The sequence below is a fragment of the Pelodiscus sinensis genome, chromosome 10, assembly GCF_052426305.1.
Source record: "Pelodiscus sinensis isolate ZL-2025 chromosome 10, ASM5242630v1, whole genome shotgun sequence".
NCBI lineage: Eukaryota > Metazoa > Chordata > Testudines > Trionychidae > Pelodiscus > Pelodiscus sinensis.
Window position 1 is genome coordinate 40,155,871 of NC_143061.1, and position 22,215 is coordinate 40,178,085.

The window sequence follows — 22,215 nt, forward strand, 5'->3', positions numbered from 1 at the left end:
CAATGACTTCATATAGTCCAGTTGGTTATGAAATAGAGAAGGGCTGACCGAGAGGGAGGGTAACATGACAAGGAGTGAGTGGACGGGGCACTGAGCTAGGACTCAAGAGACTCGAATTCTATTTCCGGCTCTACTACAGATCTCCCGGCCGACCATCAGTAAATCTCAACATACTTTACAAAGGAGAGCTAGGTATAGTTACTGGAAGTGAAACCAATTTAGTAAGTCGACAGGCTTGCCACTGGGAGCAAGAAGCCAAACCAAACCAACATTTCTATGGAAACATGACAGCTGTCCTAACCCAGCCACTTTCAGAATAAGGGACACTCAAATTAATGAGAAAACAATTGTAACACCCTCATATAATTGCTGTAGATAGGAAGCATGCTGAAACCATTTCCTTAGTTTACTGAATCATATGTACTTATAATACAGTATTAGCCAGGATATGCTAGCGTTAAGCCAACCCCTAAAATTTTTACTCAGGAAAAATTCCCAAAGACGTGACTGGGAATTCTTCCTGGATAGGCACTGCAGTATTGTCCCTGTATTAAGAAGTTCTGCTGTAAATCGGATTGTGATGTACACTACAAAGCTAGTTAAAATTAAATTTTGGGCCACATACTACCCTCTACTACAGAGATCAGCAACCTTTCCGAAGTAGTGCACCAAGATTTAACCCTCCTGCCCTGGGCCATGCCACTCTCCCAGGAGAGAGGAGGAGTTCTCACCACCGCGCGCCCCACGGACCACCTGGGTCAATGCAAACTTTTCCATGGACTACCAGTTGCTAATGGAAACTCACTGTTAATTACATAATTAAGCCCAAGCCATTTTGCTAGTGCTGCAGCTGGGGAGAATGGTTTAATTTAAATTATTCAACAGATTAAGCATTTTAACTTTCTCATCTTAGTTTATCAAACTTCATTTTAAATAAAGTAAAATAGTATGTCCAACACAAAAGGTTTCAATATTTTCTTTCTATATGGCAGAGATGGGGAACCTTGGGTTGGGGATCACTGACACACAGAAAAATCATTTGGAGACCACACAAGTGAGAAGCAAAAAAACTGCTCCAAAAAGCCCCAACCCTCACTGATGTGGCCCCCGACTGAGACACCTCACTCTTCTGGCACTCCAGCCCCCATGAGGTGAGAGGAAGGGACAAGGAGGACTAAGGTTCAGGGCTTCCTATAGGCCAGATTTACTCTTCTGGGGTTCCAGGGTTAGTGGATTTTGTAACACCCCCCAGGCTTTGGGATGGGGACAAAAATGAGGGGTTCAATGTGCGGGACAAGGTTGCCAGTGAGTGGGACAGGGATGCAGGACAGGGTGAGAGAGGCAGGGTCTGGAAGGGAGTTTGGTGGCAGAAGAGTATGTGGGGTGGGAGTACAAAAGGGAGTTTGGGAGCAGAAAGGGGTTTTGGGAGAGTAACGCAGAAAAGATGATAGGATGAGAATGCAGCTAAATAGATAGTTGGGGAGGGAGGCAAAGAAGTGGGGAGTAAAGGAAAGTGCAGATTCTGCAAAGTAAAATTATATCCCACTCACATCTTCCCTATACTCCAGCCTCGCTGCCCTCAGCCGGATCTACTGCCCCAGTGCAACCCCTGCCCCCTGCCATCCTGCCCCCACAGCCTGATCCCCTACATCACCCCATGCCCCTCAGTGCAACCTCTGTCCCTCCCATCCTGCTCTCACATCTTTCTTCACTCCCTCTCCTTCCCCCACATACCTGCGTGTTCCCCCCCCCCTCCCCCCAGTGCACTCACCGGCAGGGCGGAAGCGCTGGGGCGAGAATAGGCAGGACACAGTCTCTTCCCTATCCGGACCAGCCCTTTGCCAGGGGCTCCGGGGCTGGGGCAGGCTCCAGCCCAGCCAAGCGCAAAGGAGCTCCCTGACTGCGCACACACCAGCAGCTCGGGCCCTAGCATGCCACGTGTGTCAGCTGCCCAGCCCCAGCTCTGTGGAGCAGGCCCAACCTCAACCCCTCCCAAAGCAGGAGGCAGAACCTGTAGCCGGGAGGGAAAGGGAGGTTAACCCCTTAGGTCCTGGAAGCTGCACGCCCAGGCTGGTCGGGGCAGCCCCAGGGACATGCGCATGACTCTCCTAGCTGCCCCCTCCCAGCAGGAAGCCGGAGCTAGTGTTCCAGCCTGCAGCTGTACAGCTGAGGCTGGAGCCGTAACACGAGCTCCTGGCTATATGGGGGGAGCGGGGCTGAGCGCCCACCCTGTGTGCCATGGGATTGGCTCACATGCCCCTTGTGGCATCCGTGCTGGGGGCTGCGGACCCCTGCTCTACTATATGGCATAGAGTGCAGCAAAATGTGAGAGAAATGCAGAATACTCAACAAGACTTAGGCACTGCATATAGATATCAGAGGGTAGAAATTGCTACATTTGGACTGGAAACAGTGTTCCCTGTAAACTGAGTGTTTAAGCAGCCATGCAGGAGAGATTCAAATGCCATCCAGATGATTAGCAGAGCGCCCACAGAGCCCACAGCCAGGAACAGAATACATTTTATTATGTGCGCTGAGTCACGTGCAGATTCGCACCATCATTTGAATTCTATTGTGCCTGATTCTGTGATTGTGCCATACCCAGCTCTTTAGACTTGTAATTAACTAGAATCCAGTAATAATCAATACCACTAAAGAATTGGGCAACACCCTGGCATACCAAACAAGTCCAATGCTCAGATTTCCCTCTTACATTGTGGAATGGCCTTTTATATGAACTAGTGGTTCTCGTGACTTTTCATACAAATGCCTACTACTTTTGTCTATATCTAACTTCCTCACCCTAACGCTGGGGGTCTTTATCCTACAGGTTAGAATTTTAATCATTTTAACTTACATACTTCAGTTCATCCCTAAGGCAAGTTCATTGTTAAGCATCTGCCAACATTTCTATCCTAAAATATCCAAGCCTAGTATCAGTTTAGTGCTCTTGCAGTTACCTGGTATTGTTTTGTATTAACCCTCCCACAAAGCACAATGTTTCCAGTTCACCAAAGCAGAATAGTTACTGTTCTCCAAAACACAGGACTGCCACTCACTTATGATAAGCTTCAAAGCCTTATGTTAACTGCTTAATCTAATGCTTTGCATGATATAGGTCTATCCTAAGGCTGTCAGTTAATTGCAGTTAACTCACATGATTAATAAAAAAATAAATTGCAATTAAAAAATTAATCACAATGAATTTCATCATACTAAACTGAAATTAAATATTTGTGGATGTTTTTCTACATTTTCAATGTTGATTTTATGTACAACTTAAAATATAAAGTGTACAGTGCTCACTTTATTATAAATATATCCACTGTCAAAATGACAAACAAAAATAGTATTTGTCCATACATGTACTGAAGTGCAATCCCTTTACTTTGAACATGAAACTTACAAATGTAGGAGGTTTTTTTAGTTATATAACGGCACTCATAACCAAAACAGTGTAAAACTTTAGTGCTACAAGTCCATTCCGTTCTATTTCTTGTTCTGCCAATATCTAAGGCGGGAAATATTGCTGCCTGCTTCTTATTTACAATGTCATCTTAAAATGAGAACAGAGTTTCACATGGCATTTTTGTAGCCTGCACTGAAATGTATTTGCTACCAGATATGCTAAACATTCATATGCCCAGTCAGTCACCATTCCAGAAGATAGGACATGCTGCCATGCTGATGAGGCTCTTTAAAAAAATAATGCATTAATTACATTTATGACTGAACTCTTAGAGGCCGAATTGTATGCTACTGCCTGTATTTTTCCTGCATTCTGAAATATATTTCATGTTATAGCAGTCTTGGATGATGACCCAGCACATGTTCATTTCAAAATTGCTTTTACTGCAGCTTTGACAATGTGAGATTTTACTGCAGATCACACAAATGTGAGATTTCTAAAGATAGCTACAGCATTCAATCAAGGTTTAAGACCCTGAAGTGCCATCCAAAATCGAGGAGGGACAAGGTTTGGAGCATGCTTTCAACAGTCTTAAAAGAGTGACACTCTGATGCAAAATCTATAGAACCCAAACCACCAATGAAGAGAATCAACCTTCTGCAGGAGACATCTGACTCAAAAGATGAAAATGAACATGCATCAATCTGCACTACTTTGGATCTTTAAAGCAGAACCCAGCAGCAGTATAGACACATGTCCTCTGGAATGGTTGTTGAAGCATGAAGGGACATATGAATCTTTAGTATATCTGGCAGGTAAATATTTTGCAACGCCAGCTACAACAGTGTCATTCAAGCACCTGTTCTCACTTTCAGGTGACATTGAAAACAAGAAGGAGGCAGTATTATCACCTACAAATTATAACCAAAATGGTTTGCTTCAGTGATTGGCTGAACAAGGAATAGGACTGAGTGGACATGTAAACTTTAAATTTTTATATTTTTTTTAATGCAGGCTTTTATTCTGCATAATTTTCTATTTGTAAGTTCACCTTTCATGATAAAGAGATTGCACTACTGTACTTGTATGCAATGAATTGAAAAACACATTTTTGCTCTTTACCATGCAAATATTTGTAATAAAAATAAATATAAAGTGAGCACTAAACACTTTGTATTTTGTGGTAATTCAAATAAATATTATTTGGAAATGTAGAAAATATCCAAAAATATTTAAAATAAATGGAATTGTATTACTATTTAACAGCACAATTATTATTTTTTAATCGCTTGATAGCTCTAGTCTATAGATTTCTTGAGTTACTTATAAGTAAAATGCTTTTATACTAGCTCTATGGCTATAGTAAGATCCCTGGAAAACAACATACTTCAGTGGACTTTGGACCTAAGACAATGAATACGCTCTCACTGAGTTTAGTGGATTTTGAATCAAGCTCACAGACAGCAACTTTCATCCATGACAATTCTAAAGCACTTTATAGAAAGAAATGCAACCACTTGTGAGGTGGAATGCAGGGGTTTTTCTGAACCAGCAACATTATGCAACAAGGAATGCAGATACTTTTAGGAAACGGTGTGAAGAATAACTTTGTCATCTGAAATGACAGGCGAATTTCTAGATACTGTGATCACAGTTAGAGTTTGGCCAAACAACACTGGTACTTTTGCAAAAGTATCAGGGGGTCTAAATTACCACAAGTGGATGAGACTCTAGCTTTAGTTCTTATCCAAAGGGTGATAAGCAGAAATATTTCCCAGTGTTGTTCCTAACAGAATTCTTGCCATGGTAATGACTCAGTGCAGTAGCATAAGATTTAATAGAGGAGTAACCTTTCATGTTGTTGGCAAGGTACTCTATATCAACTGTATGAAAGTTAAACAGAAAAGTATGAGTAATATCATGTAAGACTACTCACCACTTTGAAAAGGATCACACCCTATGGAGATCAGCAAGCTTACTACTTTGCATTTTCTAAAGCAAGGTCCAATCCTGCAAAGTGCAGAGCACTTTTAAAGATACTGAGCACCTCTCCTCCTGTGAATGGCATTAAATAGTGGGCCCTCCCAATGGGAGTTGAGAGTATGGTCAACACCTGTCATGCTGCACTAGACCCTCCCCCCCCCCCCCCCCGCGTGTTTTTATTATAATGTTTTGTGTATTTGTAGTGAGATAGAGAACACAAATGCCATCAGATCACACCTGCTACTTTCCATGCTCTACAAACCAGGTGAACGGGTAAATTACAGTAACTCTCAAAACTCTAACCAGTAAGTCTCTAAGCACAAAAGGGGCATTTTTCTCCAAGGACATTAATTAGAAGGAAGGCGATGAATAAATGACAATAACCTTATAACATCATAAGGGCATTCTTGGCAGAAGGCTCGATATATTTGAGTCCAAGAAGAAACATAAGTTAGAAGTGAAATGGACTGGTATGCATTAACATCCTAAAGAAATGTCTTTGTTAAATCGGAGTCCTAGACACTCAGGCCTGCTCTACAGCCACTGTAATTTTGACACTAGACACTGCTCTACAGACACTGTAATTTTAGACACTGCTCTACAGACACAATAGCTACACCAGTACAATCCAGCTTTACCAATACAAATTGCCCAATATCGGTGCATCCTATTCACCTACCCTTACCAGTATAAGTTATATCAGCATAAGATACCTTTACAATGGTATAGCCACACAAAGGGGCTGTGTCTAGACTGCATCCCTTTTCCGTAAAAGGGATGCAAATTAGACACATCGCAGTTGCAAATGAAGTGGGGATTTAAATCCCCCCCGCTTCATTTGAATAAACATGGCTGCCGCTTTTTTCCAGCTCGGAGCTTTGCCGGAAAAAAGTGCCAGTCTAGGCGGGGATCTTTCGGAAAATAAAGCCTTTTCCGAAAGATCCCTTATTCCTCTTAAAAAAAGGAATAAGGGATCTTTCGGAAAAGGCTTTATTTTCCGAAGGATCCCCGTCTAGACTGGCGCTTTTTTCCGGCAAAGCTCCGAGCCGGAAAAAAGCAGCAGCCATGTTTATGCAAATGAAGTGGGGGGGATTTAAATCCCCACTTCATTTGCAATTGCGATGTGTCTAATTTGCATCCCTTTTACGGAAAAGGTATGCAGTCTAGACACAGCCAGAGTGCATCTACGCAGCACCCTAAACTCGAAATAAGATACACAATTTGCACTACACATCTATTTCAAAATAATGTGCTATTTTGGGCCATCTCTTATCTCTCGTGCAACGAGGTTTACCAGGATAGTAAAATAGCACACCCGTTATTTCAAAACATATTTCAAATAACAGGCTGCTTGTGTAGACATGTGGTAGCCATTTCTGGATACTTTCCGTATCCCGAAATAGCCGTGAAGTGTAGATGTAACCTAAGGAAGTTGTACCACTGTAACTATACCTATAGCAAAAGTTGTACCACATGGACAAGTAGCTAAGCCTTCAGATACAAATGATTTGAAGTATAATATACAACTCTAGATTACTGCAAAATTGGCTCCAGATCTTAATCAAGAACCTTTTCCATTGATATAAATACCAATAGCTAGAGGTACAACACTGTAGACATTATAGTCCCAATTCGGGAAGCACTTTAGTACATGGTTACATACCCATCCTGCATAGTGATGCTTTCCTGAGTTGCCACTTAAAAATTGCCAAGCTAGTGAGCAAAAGAAAAAAAAACAATATAAGACAATAAAATGTTGTGAACAGTTGGTAAAAAAAAAAATTTTTGCCATAGCAAATTACACTATTTGCCAGTTAAAGAAATTACTGTTCCACCAGCCATAGCCAGCACCTTGGCAAATCTTTCATCACTTTCTGTCCTTTTATGGAAATCAGAGCCACAACACTGGGTTCTGTTTCCAGCTAAATCCAATTAGTGTAGTGTTTCATTCTACACACTCTGCACACACAGGACTTTGCTAAGAGGAGGTTTAGTTTGTGCTAGTGTATTTATTATCTCATGATCATTAAAGTAACACTGAAGCCACAGCTTTTATTACATTGCCTGCTTTTGTATTATTTAATATTTATATTAACAATTAGAATCAGGATGTCATTGTGTTAGGCCAGCGGTTTTCAACATGTAATCTGTGGCTCCCTGGTGGTGGTGGTGGGGCTATGCAAACTATGTGTAAGGAGCCCACAAAAAGTGACTATGAAAATAAAGTTTAACTCCCGGAAAAGGCTTTCAATTTTTCAGTCAAGAGTATGTGTATACCCCTACCTACAGGTCAAAACCCAGAAGGACTGGCCTTCCCTTAGAAGCCCACAAGTCAGTGTCCTTTCTCACACCATGTGAAAGCACATATAACATTTATAGTTGAATTCTGTTCAGTTTTCAGTCTAACACTTCTTTGGTTGGAGTATGTGGAACACAGGTTGAATTTCCAGAAGGATCCTCATCTCCATTTGAAATGTTTAGGGGTCTACAAATGAAAAAGGCTGAAAACCACTGTGCTAGCTGCTGTGAAAACAGAGGTGTGGCGACTAGCTGCATCAGTCCCCATATAAATCACTATTTGGTATTCTACCAGATTTGACAAGAAATATCTAAGGTTGCCAGGTGTCCGGTTTTCGCCAACAGTTCAGAATTTTGGCCTTCCATCCAGTAAAAAAAAAAAAAAAAACAGAGAATACCGGACATGTAAAATGTCCGGTGTTTTCTGTTTTCCTCGGATGGATGGCCAGTGTCATCTGCGAGGGCCAGGGGAGCGAGAAGCATGGTAATTTAAAGTTGAAACGGCCTTTTTTTCCTCAAAAAGATGGTCGGTGGTGTCTGCGTGGGCAGGGGGAGCAAGGAGCACGGTAATTTAAAGGCACAGCATCCTCTTTTTTTTGCTTAACAAGTTTGGTTTCCTTTTTTTGTTTTATTTCTCAATCAATTTTTCCATGCCTGTTCGGGATTTTTTGTGAAAGTATCTGGCAACCCTAGAAATATCCCACACAGAGCAGTTACTTCCTGGCTCCTGAACCAGTAAGGCGCAGCATGCCATGGCTACACTCACTCAATGCCTCTCACCTGCAGACTTAGAGCCCGTTGCACTGTTTTGTTGTTGTTGCTCCTTAAAATACCCCCGCTGCATAGATTGAGGACTCCCAATAAATTGCATAGTTTTGTTATACACAGCAGTTTCCATTGTCCCTGTGGGCACCTGATACACAGAAGTTGGCAATGAAGAAATAAGAATTTAACTGCTGACGTAACACACTAGGGTTTTTTGTTTATCTTCAGTTCTTTCAGTGCTCTTCTTCCACAATATGGATCAAAGAGGAGGGGAAACAACCACTATTGCACCTTCAGAACAGCTCTAAAAACCAAATTCAACAAATATTATGTACTGTGATTAACTTCTTTTTATTTCAAGGGAAAAATTTAATTTCCCTTCTTCCTAGTCATTAACAGGAAGGCTTCCCAGCAGCCTGATGCAAACTAACTTGCTATCTTTAACAGATCTGCAGTATTATACATCACTCTCCTCAGCATACCTGTAGTCTTCAAGTGCATGAGATAAACATTATGTAAGCTATCTCCGTTTAACCAGTTAACTAATTAAACAGTACTTTACATTCCTAATTGTGTACTGGAGTGGACCTATAAGCAATATATTGGATGGGGAGTTATGTATGTCACATACATAACTAGGGGGTTTCCCATCGAGAGGATGTGGAATTTCAGCAACAGCTAAACACATTTCAGTAAAGTTTTTTGTAAAGTGTCCAAGCCTAAAAACAAAGGACTTGTCAGGCCAACATCTTTCAGAAGCACTAATATTTCATTTCTGTTTGTAAGATTAAAGAGAAAAATCGCACACACACACACACAAAATCTGACTCCAACACTTACTTGCTCACCCCGTGACCAGTGGGACTCAAAAGTTTATGGATTCCATGTTTCAACAGGACTTGTTACATTTGAGGCATAAATGATTTTTTAGTTCATTGTTCATAGAAATAAGGTTAGATTTCTTATCAAAATATTGTTTCAACTCTTTTTGGTTTAATACTTAAAAGTGCACATAATTAATATATTGCAAAACTGCATGAAATGAATTATTACAGGAACACTATCAATTTTTAAATCACATTTCTGTCTGAAGTCTGACTTTTTTTTTTAATTAAAAGTATTATTAATGAATATAACAGAAACAGCCAAGAGAAAAAAGACTTTGCCTGTGTTTTTCAGTTTTAATTTTGAGGATTAGACAAAACTCTTGGTTAAACTAACTGTACACAGGGACTGCAGTGAGCCAGGGCCAGAGCAGCCCGTTGCCTATTAACTGTTCTGGGCAGTTTTTACATCCTTAGTTTTAGTACAGTCATAAGAACGGCCATACTGGGTCAGACCAAAGGTCCATCTAGCTCAGTTTCCTGTCTTCTGACAGTGGCCAATGCCAGATATCCCAGAGGGAGTGAACAAAAACATAGAATCATCAAGTGAAACCTCTCATCATCCATTTCCAGCCCCTGACCAATAGAGACTAGGGACACGATTCCTACCCTTTCTAGCTAATAAGTATTGATGGACCTAACCTCCATGAATGTATCTAGTTCTTTTTTGAACCCTGTTCAAGTCCTGGTCCTCACAACATCCTCTGGCATCCTGGCCACAGATTGTCTATGTGCTACATGAAAAAACTTCCTTTTGTTTTAACCTGCTCCCAATTAATTTCATTTGGTGATCCCCCCCTAGTTCTTATGTTATGGGAAAAAATAAATAACTTTTCTTTATTCACGTTCTCCATACCGGTGATTTTATAGACTTTTATCATATTCCCCTAAGTTTCCTCTTTCCTACACTGAAAAGTCCCAGTCTTTTTAATCTCTCTTCATATGACACCAGTTCCAAAGCTCTGATAATTTTTGTTGCCTTTTTCTGAACCTTTTCAAATGCCAAGATATCTTTTTGGAGACGAGACAACCACATCTGTACACAGTATTCAAGATATGAGCATACCATGGATTTATATAGAGGCTATAAAATATTCTGTCTTATTCTCTATCCCTTTTTAAATTATTTCTACCATTCTGTTTGCTTTTTTGACTGCCGCTGCACATTGAGTGGATGTTTTCAGGGAATTAACCTCAATGACTCCAAGGTCTCTCTCTTGAGTAGTTATAGCTAAATTAATCCCCATCATTTTGTATGTGTTGTTGGGATTATTTTTTCCAATGTGCATTACTTTACGTTTATCAACATTAAATTACATTTGCCATTATGATGCCCAATCACTTATTTGGGAGATCTTTTTGAAGCTCTTCAAAGTCTGCTTTGTTCTTAACTATCTTGAGCAGTTTAGTATCATCGGCAAATTTTGCCACCTCACTGTTTACCTCTTTCTCTAGATCATTTATAAATTGATTGAATAGGATTGGTCCCAGAACAGACCCTCGGGGAACCCCACTAGTTACCTCTCTCCACTCTGAAAACTGACCATTTATTTCTATCCTTTAGAATCATAGAACTGGAAGAGATCTCAGGAGGTCATCAAGTCCAGCCCTCTACCCAAAGCAGGACCAATCCCAACTAAATCAACCAAGCCAGAGCTTTGTCAAGCTGAGACTTAAAAACCTCTAGGGATGGAGATTCCACCACCTCCCTAGGTAACCCATTCCAGTGCTTCACCACCCTCTTAGTGAAAAAGTTTCTCTTAATATCCAACCTAGACCTCCCCCACTGTAACTTCAGATCATTGCTCCTCAATCTGCCATACATCACCACTCCAACCTCTTTGGAACCTTTCTCCATCCTCTTTGGAACCTCCCTTCAGGAAGTTGAAGGCTGCTATCAAATCCCCCCTCACTCTTCTCTTCTGCAGACTAAACAAACCCAAATTATTTTGCTCGCCCTCTGCTGGACCCTCTCCAATGCGTCCGCATCCTTTCTATAGTGGGGGCCACAGAACTGGACACAATACTCCAGCTGTGGCCTCATCAAAGCCAAATAAAGGGGCATAATTACTTCTCTGGATCTGCTGGCAATGCACCCTAATATGCCATTAGCCTTCTTGGCTACAAGAGCACACTGTTGACTCATATCATATCCAGCTTCCCATCCACTGTAATCCTCAGGTCCTTTTCTGCAGAACTGCTACTTAGCCAGTTGGTCCCCAGCCTGTAACAATGCTTGGGATTCTTCCATCCCAAGTGCAGGACTCTACACTTGTCCTTGTTGAACTTCATCAGATTTCTTTTGGCCCAATCATCTCATCTGTCCAGGTCACTCTGGACCTTCTCCCTGCCCTCCAGCATATCTACCTCTCCCCCTAGCTTAGTGTCATCTGCAAACTTGCTGAGGGTGTAATCCATCCCCTCATCTAGCTCATTAATAAAGATGTTGAACAAAACTGGTCCTAGAACAAATCTTTGAGACACTTTGCTAGAAACTGACCGTCAACCTGACATTGAGCCGTTGATCGCTACCCATTGGGCCCGACAGTCTAGACAGCATTCTATCCATCTTACAGTCCATTTATCCAATCCATACTCCCTTAACTTTGGGAGAATATTGTGGGAGACCATATCAAAAGCTTTGCTGAAATTAAGGTATATCACATCCAATGACTTTCCCATACCCACAGAGCCAGTTACCTCATCATAGAAGCTAATCAGTTTGGTCAGGCAGGACTTGCCCTTGATGAATCTATGTTGACTATTCCTGATCACTTTCCCCTCTTCCAAGTGCTTCAAAATGGATACCTTGAGGACTCCTCCATGATTTTTCTGGGGACTTAGGTAAGGCTGACTGGTCTGGATCATCCTCCTTCCCTTTTTTAAAGATGGGCCCTACATTTGCCTTTTTCCAGTCATCCGGGATCTCTCCCGATCTCCATGAGTTTTCAAAAATAATGGCCAAAGGCTCCGCAATGACATTTGCCAACTCCCTCAGTACCCTCAGATGCATTAAATCTGGGCCCATGGATTTGTGTATGTTTAGCTTTTCTAAATAGTTCCTAACTTGTTTTTTCCTCACCCTGTGCTATCCACCTCGTTCCCATACTGCGTTGCTTTAGTTTGGGAGCTGACCTTGTCTGTGAAGACAGGGGCAAAGAAAGCATTGAGTACTTCAGCTTTTCCCACATCATCTGTCACTAGGTTACCTCCCTCATCCAGCAAGGACCCCACACTCTCTCTGATCACCCTCTCATTGCTAACATGCTTGTAGAAACCTTTCTTGTTACCCTTCACATCCCTTGCTAGCTGCAATTCCAATTGCGCTTTCGCCTTCCTGATAACTCCCCTGCATTCTCGAATAATATATTTATACTCCTCACTAGTCATCTGTCCAAGTTTCCACTTCTTGTAAGCTTCCTTTTTGTGTTTAAGTTCACCAAGGATGTCCCTGGTAAGCCAATCTAGTCGCCTTCCATATTTGCTTTTCTTGCTGCGCATCTGGATGGTTTCTTCCTATTCCTTAATAAGGCTTCTTTAAAATACTGCCACCTCTCCTGGACTCCTTTTCCCTTCATGTAAGTATCCCAGGGAATCCTGCCCACCAGTTCTCTGAGGGAGTCAAAGTCCGCTTTTCTGAAGTCCAGGGTGTGTATTTTGCTACTCTCCTTTCTTCCTTTGGTCAGGATCTCAAAATCTATCATCTCATGATCACTGCTTCCCAGGTTGTCACCCACCTCTACTTCCCCTACTAGTTCCTCCCTGTTTATGAGCAGCAGGTCAAGCTGCACATGAACCCTGGTCGGTTCCTGCAGTACTTGTATCAAGAAGTTATCCCCCACATTCTCCAAAAACTTCCTGTCTTTTAACCAGTTATCAATCCATAAGAGGACCTTTCCTCTTATCCCATGACAACTAACTTTACTTAAGAGCCTTTGGATCAAAGGCTTTCTGGACATCTAAGTACACTAGATCCAATGGATCCTGCTTGTCCAAAGGCTTGTTGACCCCGTCAAAGAACTCTAGTAGATTAATAAGGCATGACTTCCTTTTACAGAATCCATGTTGACTTTTCCTCAACAAATTATGTTTATCTATGTATTTGACAATTCTGTTCTTTACTATAGTTTCAACCAATTTGCCAATTTCGGTACTTATGTTCGATTTACTGATCTGTAATTGCCAGGGTTACCTCTAGAGCCTTTTTAAAATATTGATGTCACGTTAGCTAGCTTCCAGTCATTAGATACAGAAGCTGATTTAAGGGATAGGTTACAAACCACAGTTAATAGTTCTGCTATTTCACATTCGGGTTCTTTCAGAACGCTTGGGTGAATGCCATCTGATCCCAGTGACTTGTTACTGTTAAATTTATCAATTTGTTCCAAAATCTCCTCTAATGACACCTCAATATGGGACAATTCCACAGAATAGTCACCTAAAAAGAATGCTTAGGTTTTGGGAATTTCCCTAACATTTTCAGCTGTGAAGACGGAAGCAAAGAATTTGTTTAGTTTCTCCTCAATGACCATATAGTCTTTGAGTGCTCCTTTAGCATATCAATAATGCAGGGGCCCCACTGGTTGTTTAGAAGGCTTCCTACTTCTGGTGTATGTAAAAAATATTTTGCTAGTTCTTTTGGGGGGGTTGGCTAGTTGTTCTTCAAACTCCTTTTTGTCTTTCCTTATTATATTTTTTACATATCCTTCGACAGAGTTTAGGATTTAACTTCCATTTTTTCTCTCCACTTTTTATCTCCTTTTTATCTTTAACCCTATTATAAAAACAGGACCATGCAGCACTTTAAAGACTAACAAGATGGTTTATTAGGTGATGAGCTTTCGTGGCCCAGACCCACTTCCTCAGATCAAATTGTGTAAGAAAATTGGCATGACCATATATACCAAAAGGATACAATAAAAAAAAAGTGAACACATATACAATTGACAAATCAGATTTTAGAACAGAGGGGAGGTTAGTGTCTATGAGATAATGATATTAAGGGTGATAATTGTGGAAGCTATCTTTGTAATGGGTAAGGTAGCTAGCATCTTTGTTAAGGCTCATTCGTAAAGTGTCAAATTTAAGCATGAATGACAGTTCTGAGGTTTCCCTTAACTCAAGGAACTAACTACATTTATCTTACTTCAAAGAGACTTCAACACCAGACTACAAAGGGAAACCTCAGAACTGTCATTCATGCTTAAATTTGACACTTTACGAATGAGCCTTAACAAAGATGCTAACTACCTTACCCATTACAAAGATAGCTTCCACAATTATCATCCCTAATATCATTATCTCATAGACACTAACCTCCCCTCTGTTTTAAAATCTGATTTGTCAATTGTATATGTGTTCACTTTTTTTTTTATTGTATCCTTTTGGTATATATGGTCATGCCAATTTTCTTCCACAATTTGATCTGAGGAAGTGGGTCTGGCCCACGAAAACTCATCACCTAATAAACCATCTTGTTAGTCTTTAAAGTGCTGCATGGTCCTGTCTTTTGTTTCAGCAAGACCAGACTAACACGGCTACATCTCTATTACTAACCCTATTATGGTACCTTTGAAAAATCTCCATGCAACTTGCAGGGATTATACTTTTGGTATTGTACCTTTTAATTCTGTTCAATTAACCTCATTTTTGTGTAGTTCCCCTTACTGAAATTAAACGCCACAGTTTTGGGCTACTGAGGTGTTTTTCCCATCACACAGATGTTAAATTTTATTACATTATGGTCACTATTTCCAAGTGGTCCAATCTTGACCAATCTTGTGCTCCACTTAGGACTAAATCAAGAATTCTCTCCTCTCTTGTGGGTTCCAGAACCAGCTGCTCCAAGAAGCATTTATTTAAGGTGTCAAGAAACAATCTCTGCATCCTGTACTGAGGTGAAGTGTACCAAATCAATATGGGAGTAGTTGAAATCCCCCACATTGAGTTTTTTTTTATTTTTATAGCCTCTTTAATCTCCACTATCATTGTCCTAGTCAGATGGTCAATAAAATATCCCCACTGCTATATTCTTATTATTAGAGATTCCATGAAACATTTTGGTTCATTTACGATTTTAATTTATTGAATTCTACATTTTCTTTCACGTATAGTGCCACTCCCCAACCAGCATGACCTGGTCTGTCCTTCCGATATATTTTGTACCCTGATATGACTATGTCCCATTGATTGTCCTCATTCTATGATGCCTATTATATCAATATCCTCTTTAAATATGAGGTACTCTAGTTCAGTGGTTCCCAATCACTGGTGCTGTGGCACACTGCCAGGCCATGCCCCCCAGCTGTTAATGGGCCCCTTCTGCTGGGGTTCTCCATAAGGTGCACGCTTGTATGCTCACAAAAAATTATCTTCCTGCCCACTTCCCCGCGTGGTACCAGGCTGAGTGGTGCAGCAGGCAGCAGGGTGTGTGGTGGCTAGAGCCAGGGCCCTAGAGAGGCTGGCCCTACTGGAGCAGCCTCACTATGGCCCGTTCCAGCTCCAGTGGCCACTATGCTGCTCGGCTGGCAGGGCTGCATGGAAGGCAGCTGCTCTGGGTGGCCGGGGCCAGCTCCACATGGCATTATAATTCAAGGTTTCACCATCTTTATTCCTCTGATAAAGTCCACGTGACTACCCCAGCTCTGCCAACCCAGGATACACAAAGCTGTCACTCATTTATGCGTTCATGCATGCTGCAGTTTCACTTATTGCCCCAGCTGGATGCTGCTGACGTGAGTGTTAAGAGCCCACTGCCCCATCCTGTGATGTCATTAATGTTTTTTTGACAAGAAAGCACTGTCCATGTTTTTGGTTATGTTTTACAATTCTTGAATACTACTTTTTTGGGGGGGGATAATAATAATAAAATTCCATTATAATGACATGTATTGTGTGCACATAGATGCAATGTAAAATAACATGTGACCACTTAGAATTAATTATCATAAGGAATATGCAAATGTTTCAGAGTGGTCCGCCAAAAGTTTTTGAATGAGTTTGCCGTTCCGCAATCCAAAAAAGTTTGAGAATTGCTGCTCTAGTTCTCCCATCTTATTTTTCCCATATTATTTGCTTTAGGTCTTTCATACTGGTACATGAGTTCAAAACCATATTTTAGAATGGTGAAATGTGATTATAAAACCACAGAAATTGGCTTCAGCACTCATGGATGACCATAGTATTCAAAACATGTGATGCAGTGTTAACAGGTTCAGAGGGAGAGACTTTGGAAGGAATCCTTTTTTCTCATCTATGTATTTCTAGGCACCACTCCCAATATTTTTAGGTTTATATTTATCACTGATACCATATACCTGACCTTTATGGATGATTAACAGAAGAAAAAATGTTATAATAAAAGCTTACAAGAGAATTAGGTAAATTCAATAGCTATTAGCCAAGATGGTAATGGGATGAAACCCCATCCTGTGAGTGTCCTTAGACCCCTGACAGCCAGAAGATGAGTCTGGCTTATGGGATAGATCATTTAGTCAAGGCTTCTTTGGGCTGATTTTGTGGAGCCCCTGTATACAAGTATTTTTCCTAATTTAAAACAAAATGATCACATGTGCAGGGACGGAAGCTGAGGGCTTTCCCGTAGGCTTTGGGGTGGGGCCAAAAATGAGGGGCTCAGAATGCAGGAGGGGGCCCCAGGCTGTGGCGGAGAGTTGTCATGGAGAGGTGAGGCTTCTGACCGGGGGTGTGGGCTCTGGGATGGCACCAGAGATAAGGGGCTAGGGTACAGGACAGGGCTCCAGACTGGGGTCAAGGATTTGGAACAGGAGCAGGCTCAGAGTAGGAGGTTGGGGTGAAGATCCTGGATATGGGCACTCCAAACCCCTTGATGCCTGCCATCGTGGATCACTGTTCCCAATCACTGGGAGCTGCAGGAAGTAGTGTCCTGGTCCATGCTGCTTCCCACAGCTCCGATTGGTCAGGAACGGCAATCTACAGCCACTGGGAGCTGCAATCACCTGTACCTGGGGATGCAGAGGTAAATACAGTGGTGGCAGATTGTCAGGGGCTAACCCTGGAGAACCACCATTATTTTATTGTCTTCCCTTATCTTGGGGTCATTGTGGATAGTTCTCTGAAAACATCCACTTAATAGGCAGTGGCAATCAAAATGCAAACGAATGCTGGGAATGATTAAGAAAGGAATACATAATAAGCTAGAGGCAATATGGTATTTTCTTTCTAAATCCATGATAAGCCCCCATTTTGAATACCAGGTGCAGAAGCTGTTCTACATTTGATTTTAACAAATAGGGAGGAACTGGTTGAGAATTTGAAAGTGGAAGACAGCTTCTTGGGTGAGAGTATTATGAAATCATAGAGTTCATGATTCTAAGGAACAGTAGAAGGAAGGGCATAACAAGTGGGGTTGTGTACGCGGTCTGTTTTGGGAGTGGTTCTATTCAATATCTTCATTAACAATTTAGATATGGGCATAGAGAGTAAGCTTATTAAGTCTGCACATGCAACTGCTTTGGAGAATAGGGTCATAACTCAAAATGATCTGGATAAAATGAAGAAATGGTCTGAGGTAAATAGGATGAAGTTTAATAAGGACAAATGCAAAGTACTCCACTTAGGAAGGAACAATCGGTGTCGCATATACAGAGTGGAAGCGACTGTCTAGGAAGGAGTACTGCAGAAAGGGATCTAGGGGTCATAGTGGACCACAAGCTAAATGTGAATCAACAGTGTGACGCTGTTGCAAAAAAAGCAAGCATGATTTTGAGATGCCTACAACACTCCTGTTAATGTAAGACATGAGAAGTCATTCTTCCACTCTACTCTGAGCTGATTAAGCCTCAATTAGAGTATTGTGTCCAGTTCTGGGCACCACATTTCAAGAAAGATATGGAGAAATTAGAGAAGGTCCAGAGAAGAGCAACAAGAACGATTAAAGGTCTAGAGAACATGACCTATGAAGGAAGACTGAAAGAACTGGGCTTGTTTAGTCTGGAAAGGAGAAGACTGAGAGGGGACATGAGAGCGGTTTTCAGGTATCTAAAAGGGTGTCACAAAGAGGAGGGAGAAAAACTGTTCTCCTTAGCCTCTGAAGATAGGACAAGAAGCAATGGACTTAAATTGCAGCAAAGGAGAGTTAGGTTGGGCATTAGGAAAAACTTCCTAACTGTCAGGGCGGTTAAACACTGGAATAAATTACCTAGGGAGGTTGTGGAATCTCCATCTCTGGAGCTACTTAAGAGCAGGTTAGATAGACATCTATCTGGGATGGTCTACAATACTGGGTACTGCCATGAGGGTAGGGGACTGGACTTGATAACCTCTCAAGCTTCCTTCCAGTTCTAGTGTTCTATGAATCTATGTGGTTGCCTTGTCTCAAAATAGATATATTGGAATTGGAAAAGGTGCAGAAAAGGGTAACAAAAGTTATTGGAGTTATGGAACAGCTGACAGTAGGATTGCCAGGTGTCTGGTATTGACCCAGACAGTCCGGTATTGACCCGGACAGTCCGGTATTTTCACCTTTTTTCTCCGGTAAACCCAAACTGTGGTAGGTCCTAGAAAGGCACATGACCTTGCCACCTGGTACTGGAATCCTGCTGAACTAGATATTTTACCATAGGAATGGGGAATGTCAAGGAAAGGGTTCCTGTTCTGGGGGAAAGCATATTAAAGCAATAAGAAAACAATCAGCCTTTGTCTTCAGCTGGTTTTTGAAAATGCCTGGCAAACCCCAGGATACAAAGGAACTTTGAAGAAGCTATAGAGTTAGACCCAAGTCAGAGTAAAAGATCAACTCTTATTTGAGGCTTTTACCTGAAATAAGAACAGTGATATACAGGGTAACAATTTTCATGTTACAAATTTCTTAGTGGATTAGAACCAGCTAAGTGTTTTTTTGTTCATTTTTATTTCGTAACTTACTCTTATGTGACTATTTTTATTTGCAACCACTTAAATCCTACTTTTTGTACTTAATAAAAACACTTTGATTATTATCAAGCTCAGTGTAAAGCCAGCTCCTCAGAAACCAGAGTGCACCTTTCTTTGTAGGTAATTAGACCATACCATACTGATCCAGACACAGTTTTGGAATTTTATAGAATAAAATGACATATTTGCAGGATTTGTAAGGAAGCTATGTTTGTAAAACTCAAACTATGGGAAATGCAGGACAATGTAGCACTTTAAAGACTAACAAGATGGTTTATTAGATGATGAGCTTTCGTGGGCCAGACCCACTTCCTCAGATCAAATAGGAAGTGGGTCTGGCCCACGAAAGCTCATCATCTAATAAACCATCTTGTTAGTCTTTAAAGTGCTACATTGTCCTGCATTTTGCTTCAACTACCCCAGACTAACACGGCTACATTTCTATCACTATTCAAACTATGGGAACACTGAAGTGCCTTGACCACCAGCAATAATACACAGAACAGTGAGCTTTCTAAAGCTATGCCAATATATATTATCTGAGGATCAAAGTTTACCCACATGAGTAAAAATGTACTCCTATGATTAAACATATACTAGCAGAACTCCTTACTGGAATATTAGGAAAAATCACCACATACTAATAAGTCAGTGGAATTAGTTTACCTACTAAAATAAATTTATCACCATTAACTAAATTAACTTTAGACAGAAATAAATAATTGTATGAGAAACGTAGACTCCTAACCTCTGAAACAGAAGATTAAAGACAAAAGTAGTCCCATATCACTTCTTATTTAATTTAGATTTGGGTGGAGATTCACAACGGAAAACTGTTGTACAAAAATAGTTAAATAATAATGAAAGCCACATTATATAAAAATCTTTACATCTACCATGAGGAATTGTTTTTGTTGGGGAGGGGGAAGAGGGGATAAAATATTAGTCATCACAAAACTAGCTGGGACTGAGGAATTTGTTTTAATGGGAAGACTCTGTCACTGTGAAATACATCTGTAGCTGTGTTTTTTATGGTCGCAGGTTCAAAACCGCCTGTGGCGGTTATACATGCATAAGAAAAACACAACTTACAACAAAAAGAGAAACATATTTTCAGACAACAGAGACAACTATACTCTCCTTTACTCTTTGCATGCTGAAATGCCCTGCCCATTTGTAAACAAGTAAGAAAGAAACATGGGGCTTCGCCAATGTTTATAATACTTGTAACTTTTCGCCATCCAGATGTACAGAGCCTTTCTCCTAATCCTGTGTAATGTGAACTTGCTTTCAAACATCAGCTTTAATATATGCAGCAAGCCAGGCTTAGTCTCCACGTGGCGACGGAGTGGAGGAATCCTGAGCCTGTTGCTGCTTTTAAATAAGATTCGTTTCCCTCTGAAGGCAGGCGGGCAAAGCGCTGTTACCTAATAGGAGGAAGGAGAAGACCCACTGGAACACGGCAGCTGTCTGGAGTCTCCTGGCCAGGGGAATGTGAACCGGAGCAAACTCGACTTTCATGTTGTGCGCGTCCTGCTTGTCCCGCAGAGGTAGAAGCCTCGCTCCTCTCCGGGAAGGCGATTAGCCGCAGAAAGAGGAAAGCAAACTACCGCCTACGCCCAGTTCCGCTCCCCCCGGAGCAAAACGGATCCTCCGTGTTCCCCGCAAACTCGGGGGGGAGTTCAGCTCGGCGCAGGACCGGCCGTTGTCTTGGGGTGCAACGCTCGCTGGATGCAGCCAAAGCCGCGGGGCTTGTGTGAGTCAGGCCACGCCCGCAATGCACCTCCGTAAGGGAACGCGCTGGCCGCGCCTCCTCTCGCAGGGACCCCGCCAGCTGCAGCGGACGGGGGCAGTCCCGGCCGGGGGCTGCGCGCGGAGCAGGAAAAACTTTGCTGTGACTGGCAGCTGCAGGATGGGCTCGGCTGGGGGCTGCCTGCCCCTGCTGGGCAGAGGCTGCAGTTCAGCCGCGTAGGGGCAAGCCCTATTGGTTGCCGGGCAACGAGAGTAATTCAGGCCAGGGGGAGGGGCAGGTCAGTGAGTTAGGGCAGGTGGCAGAGGAAGCCGTATTGAATTCAGCACATAGGGAAGAGGCAGGTGGCCCCTTCCTTGTGCAGCTCTACCCCGCTCCCCCGCCCCATTCCACCGTGGAAAAGGTGCCTCGGATTAGGGGGCTGGGCCCAACAAATACCAGCAAAGTGAAAACAGGCAAAAACCTGCACAAGTGAAAAAGACACGAGTCACACTCCAAAAAACCATGAGACTGGCCCAAATGTTAGTTCAGTTACACTGTCCTTTTGAAACAAAATGCAGGACAATGTAGCACTTTAAAGACTAACAAGATGGTTTATTAGATGATGAGCTTTCGTGGGCCAGATGCACTTCCTCAGATCAAATAGTGGAAGAAAATAGTCACAGCCATATATACCAAAGGATACAATTAAAAAAATGAACACATATGAAAAGGACAAATCACATTTCAGAACAGAAGGAGGATGCGGGGCATGCAACTGTTGAAATGGTTGAAATGGCAAGCAACTGTTTTTTCTTTGTGATCCTGTCTAATGTCTGTTTTGTGGGCATTGATTCTTTGGCGAAGTGTCTGAGACGTTTGTCCAATGTACATAGCAGACGGACACTTTCGGCACATGATAGCATAGATTATATTTCTGGAGGCACAGGTATATGTATTCTTGATCTTATAACTCACTTGGTTAGGCCCAATAATGGTGTCATTCAACCAGAAAGGACACTGTCTCAGTGACCTACTCACCTGCATCTTACTTCAGAAGACATTCAAATCTGCACTTGAAAGAGAATCCTCTGAACTGGCATTCATGCTAAAATTCCAACACTCTCCGCAGGGGGGCTGAACAAAGACTCCAGCTATCTTACCCATTACAAAGATAGCTTCCCCAATTATCACCTCTAATACTATTAACTCACAGACATCTACCCTTCCCCAAC

General features: G+C 41.9%; 1 protein-coding gene across 1 annotated transcript in view; it reads right to left on the reverse strand.

The window, feature by feature from the left end:
• Positions 1 to 21,132, reverse strand: part of MOGAT1 (monoacylglycerol O-acyltransferase 1) — a 41,983-nt gene extending 20,851 nt beyond the window's left edge. Inside the window, exon 1 of the mRNA XM_006134840.5 lies at positions 20,679 to 21,132. Within this exon, the coding sequence (XP_006134902.1) occupies positions 20,679 to 20,772 (94 nt within the window). The 5' untranslated portion in view covers positions 20,773 to 21,132. The remainder of the gene's footprint in view (positions 1 to 20,678) is intronic.
• Positions 21,133 to 22,215: the final 1,083 nt, after the last annotated feature.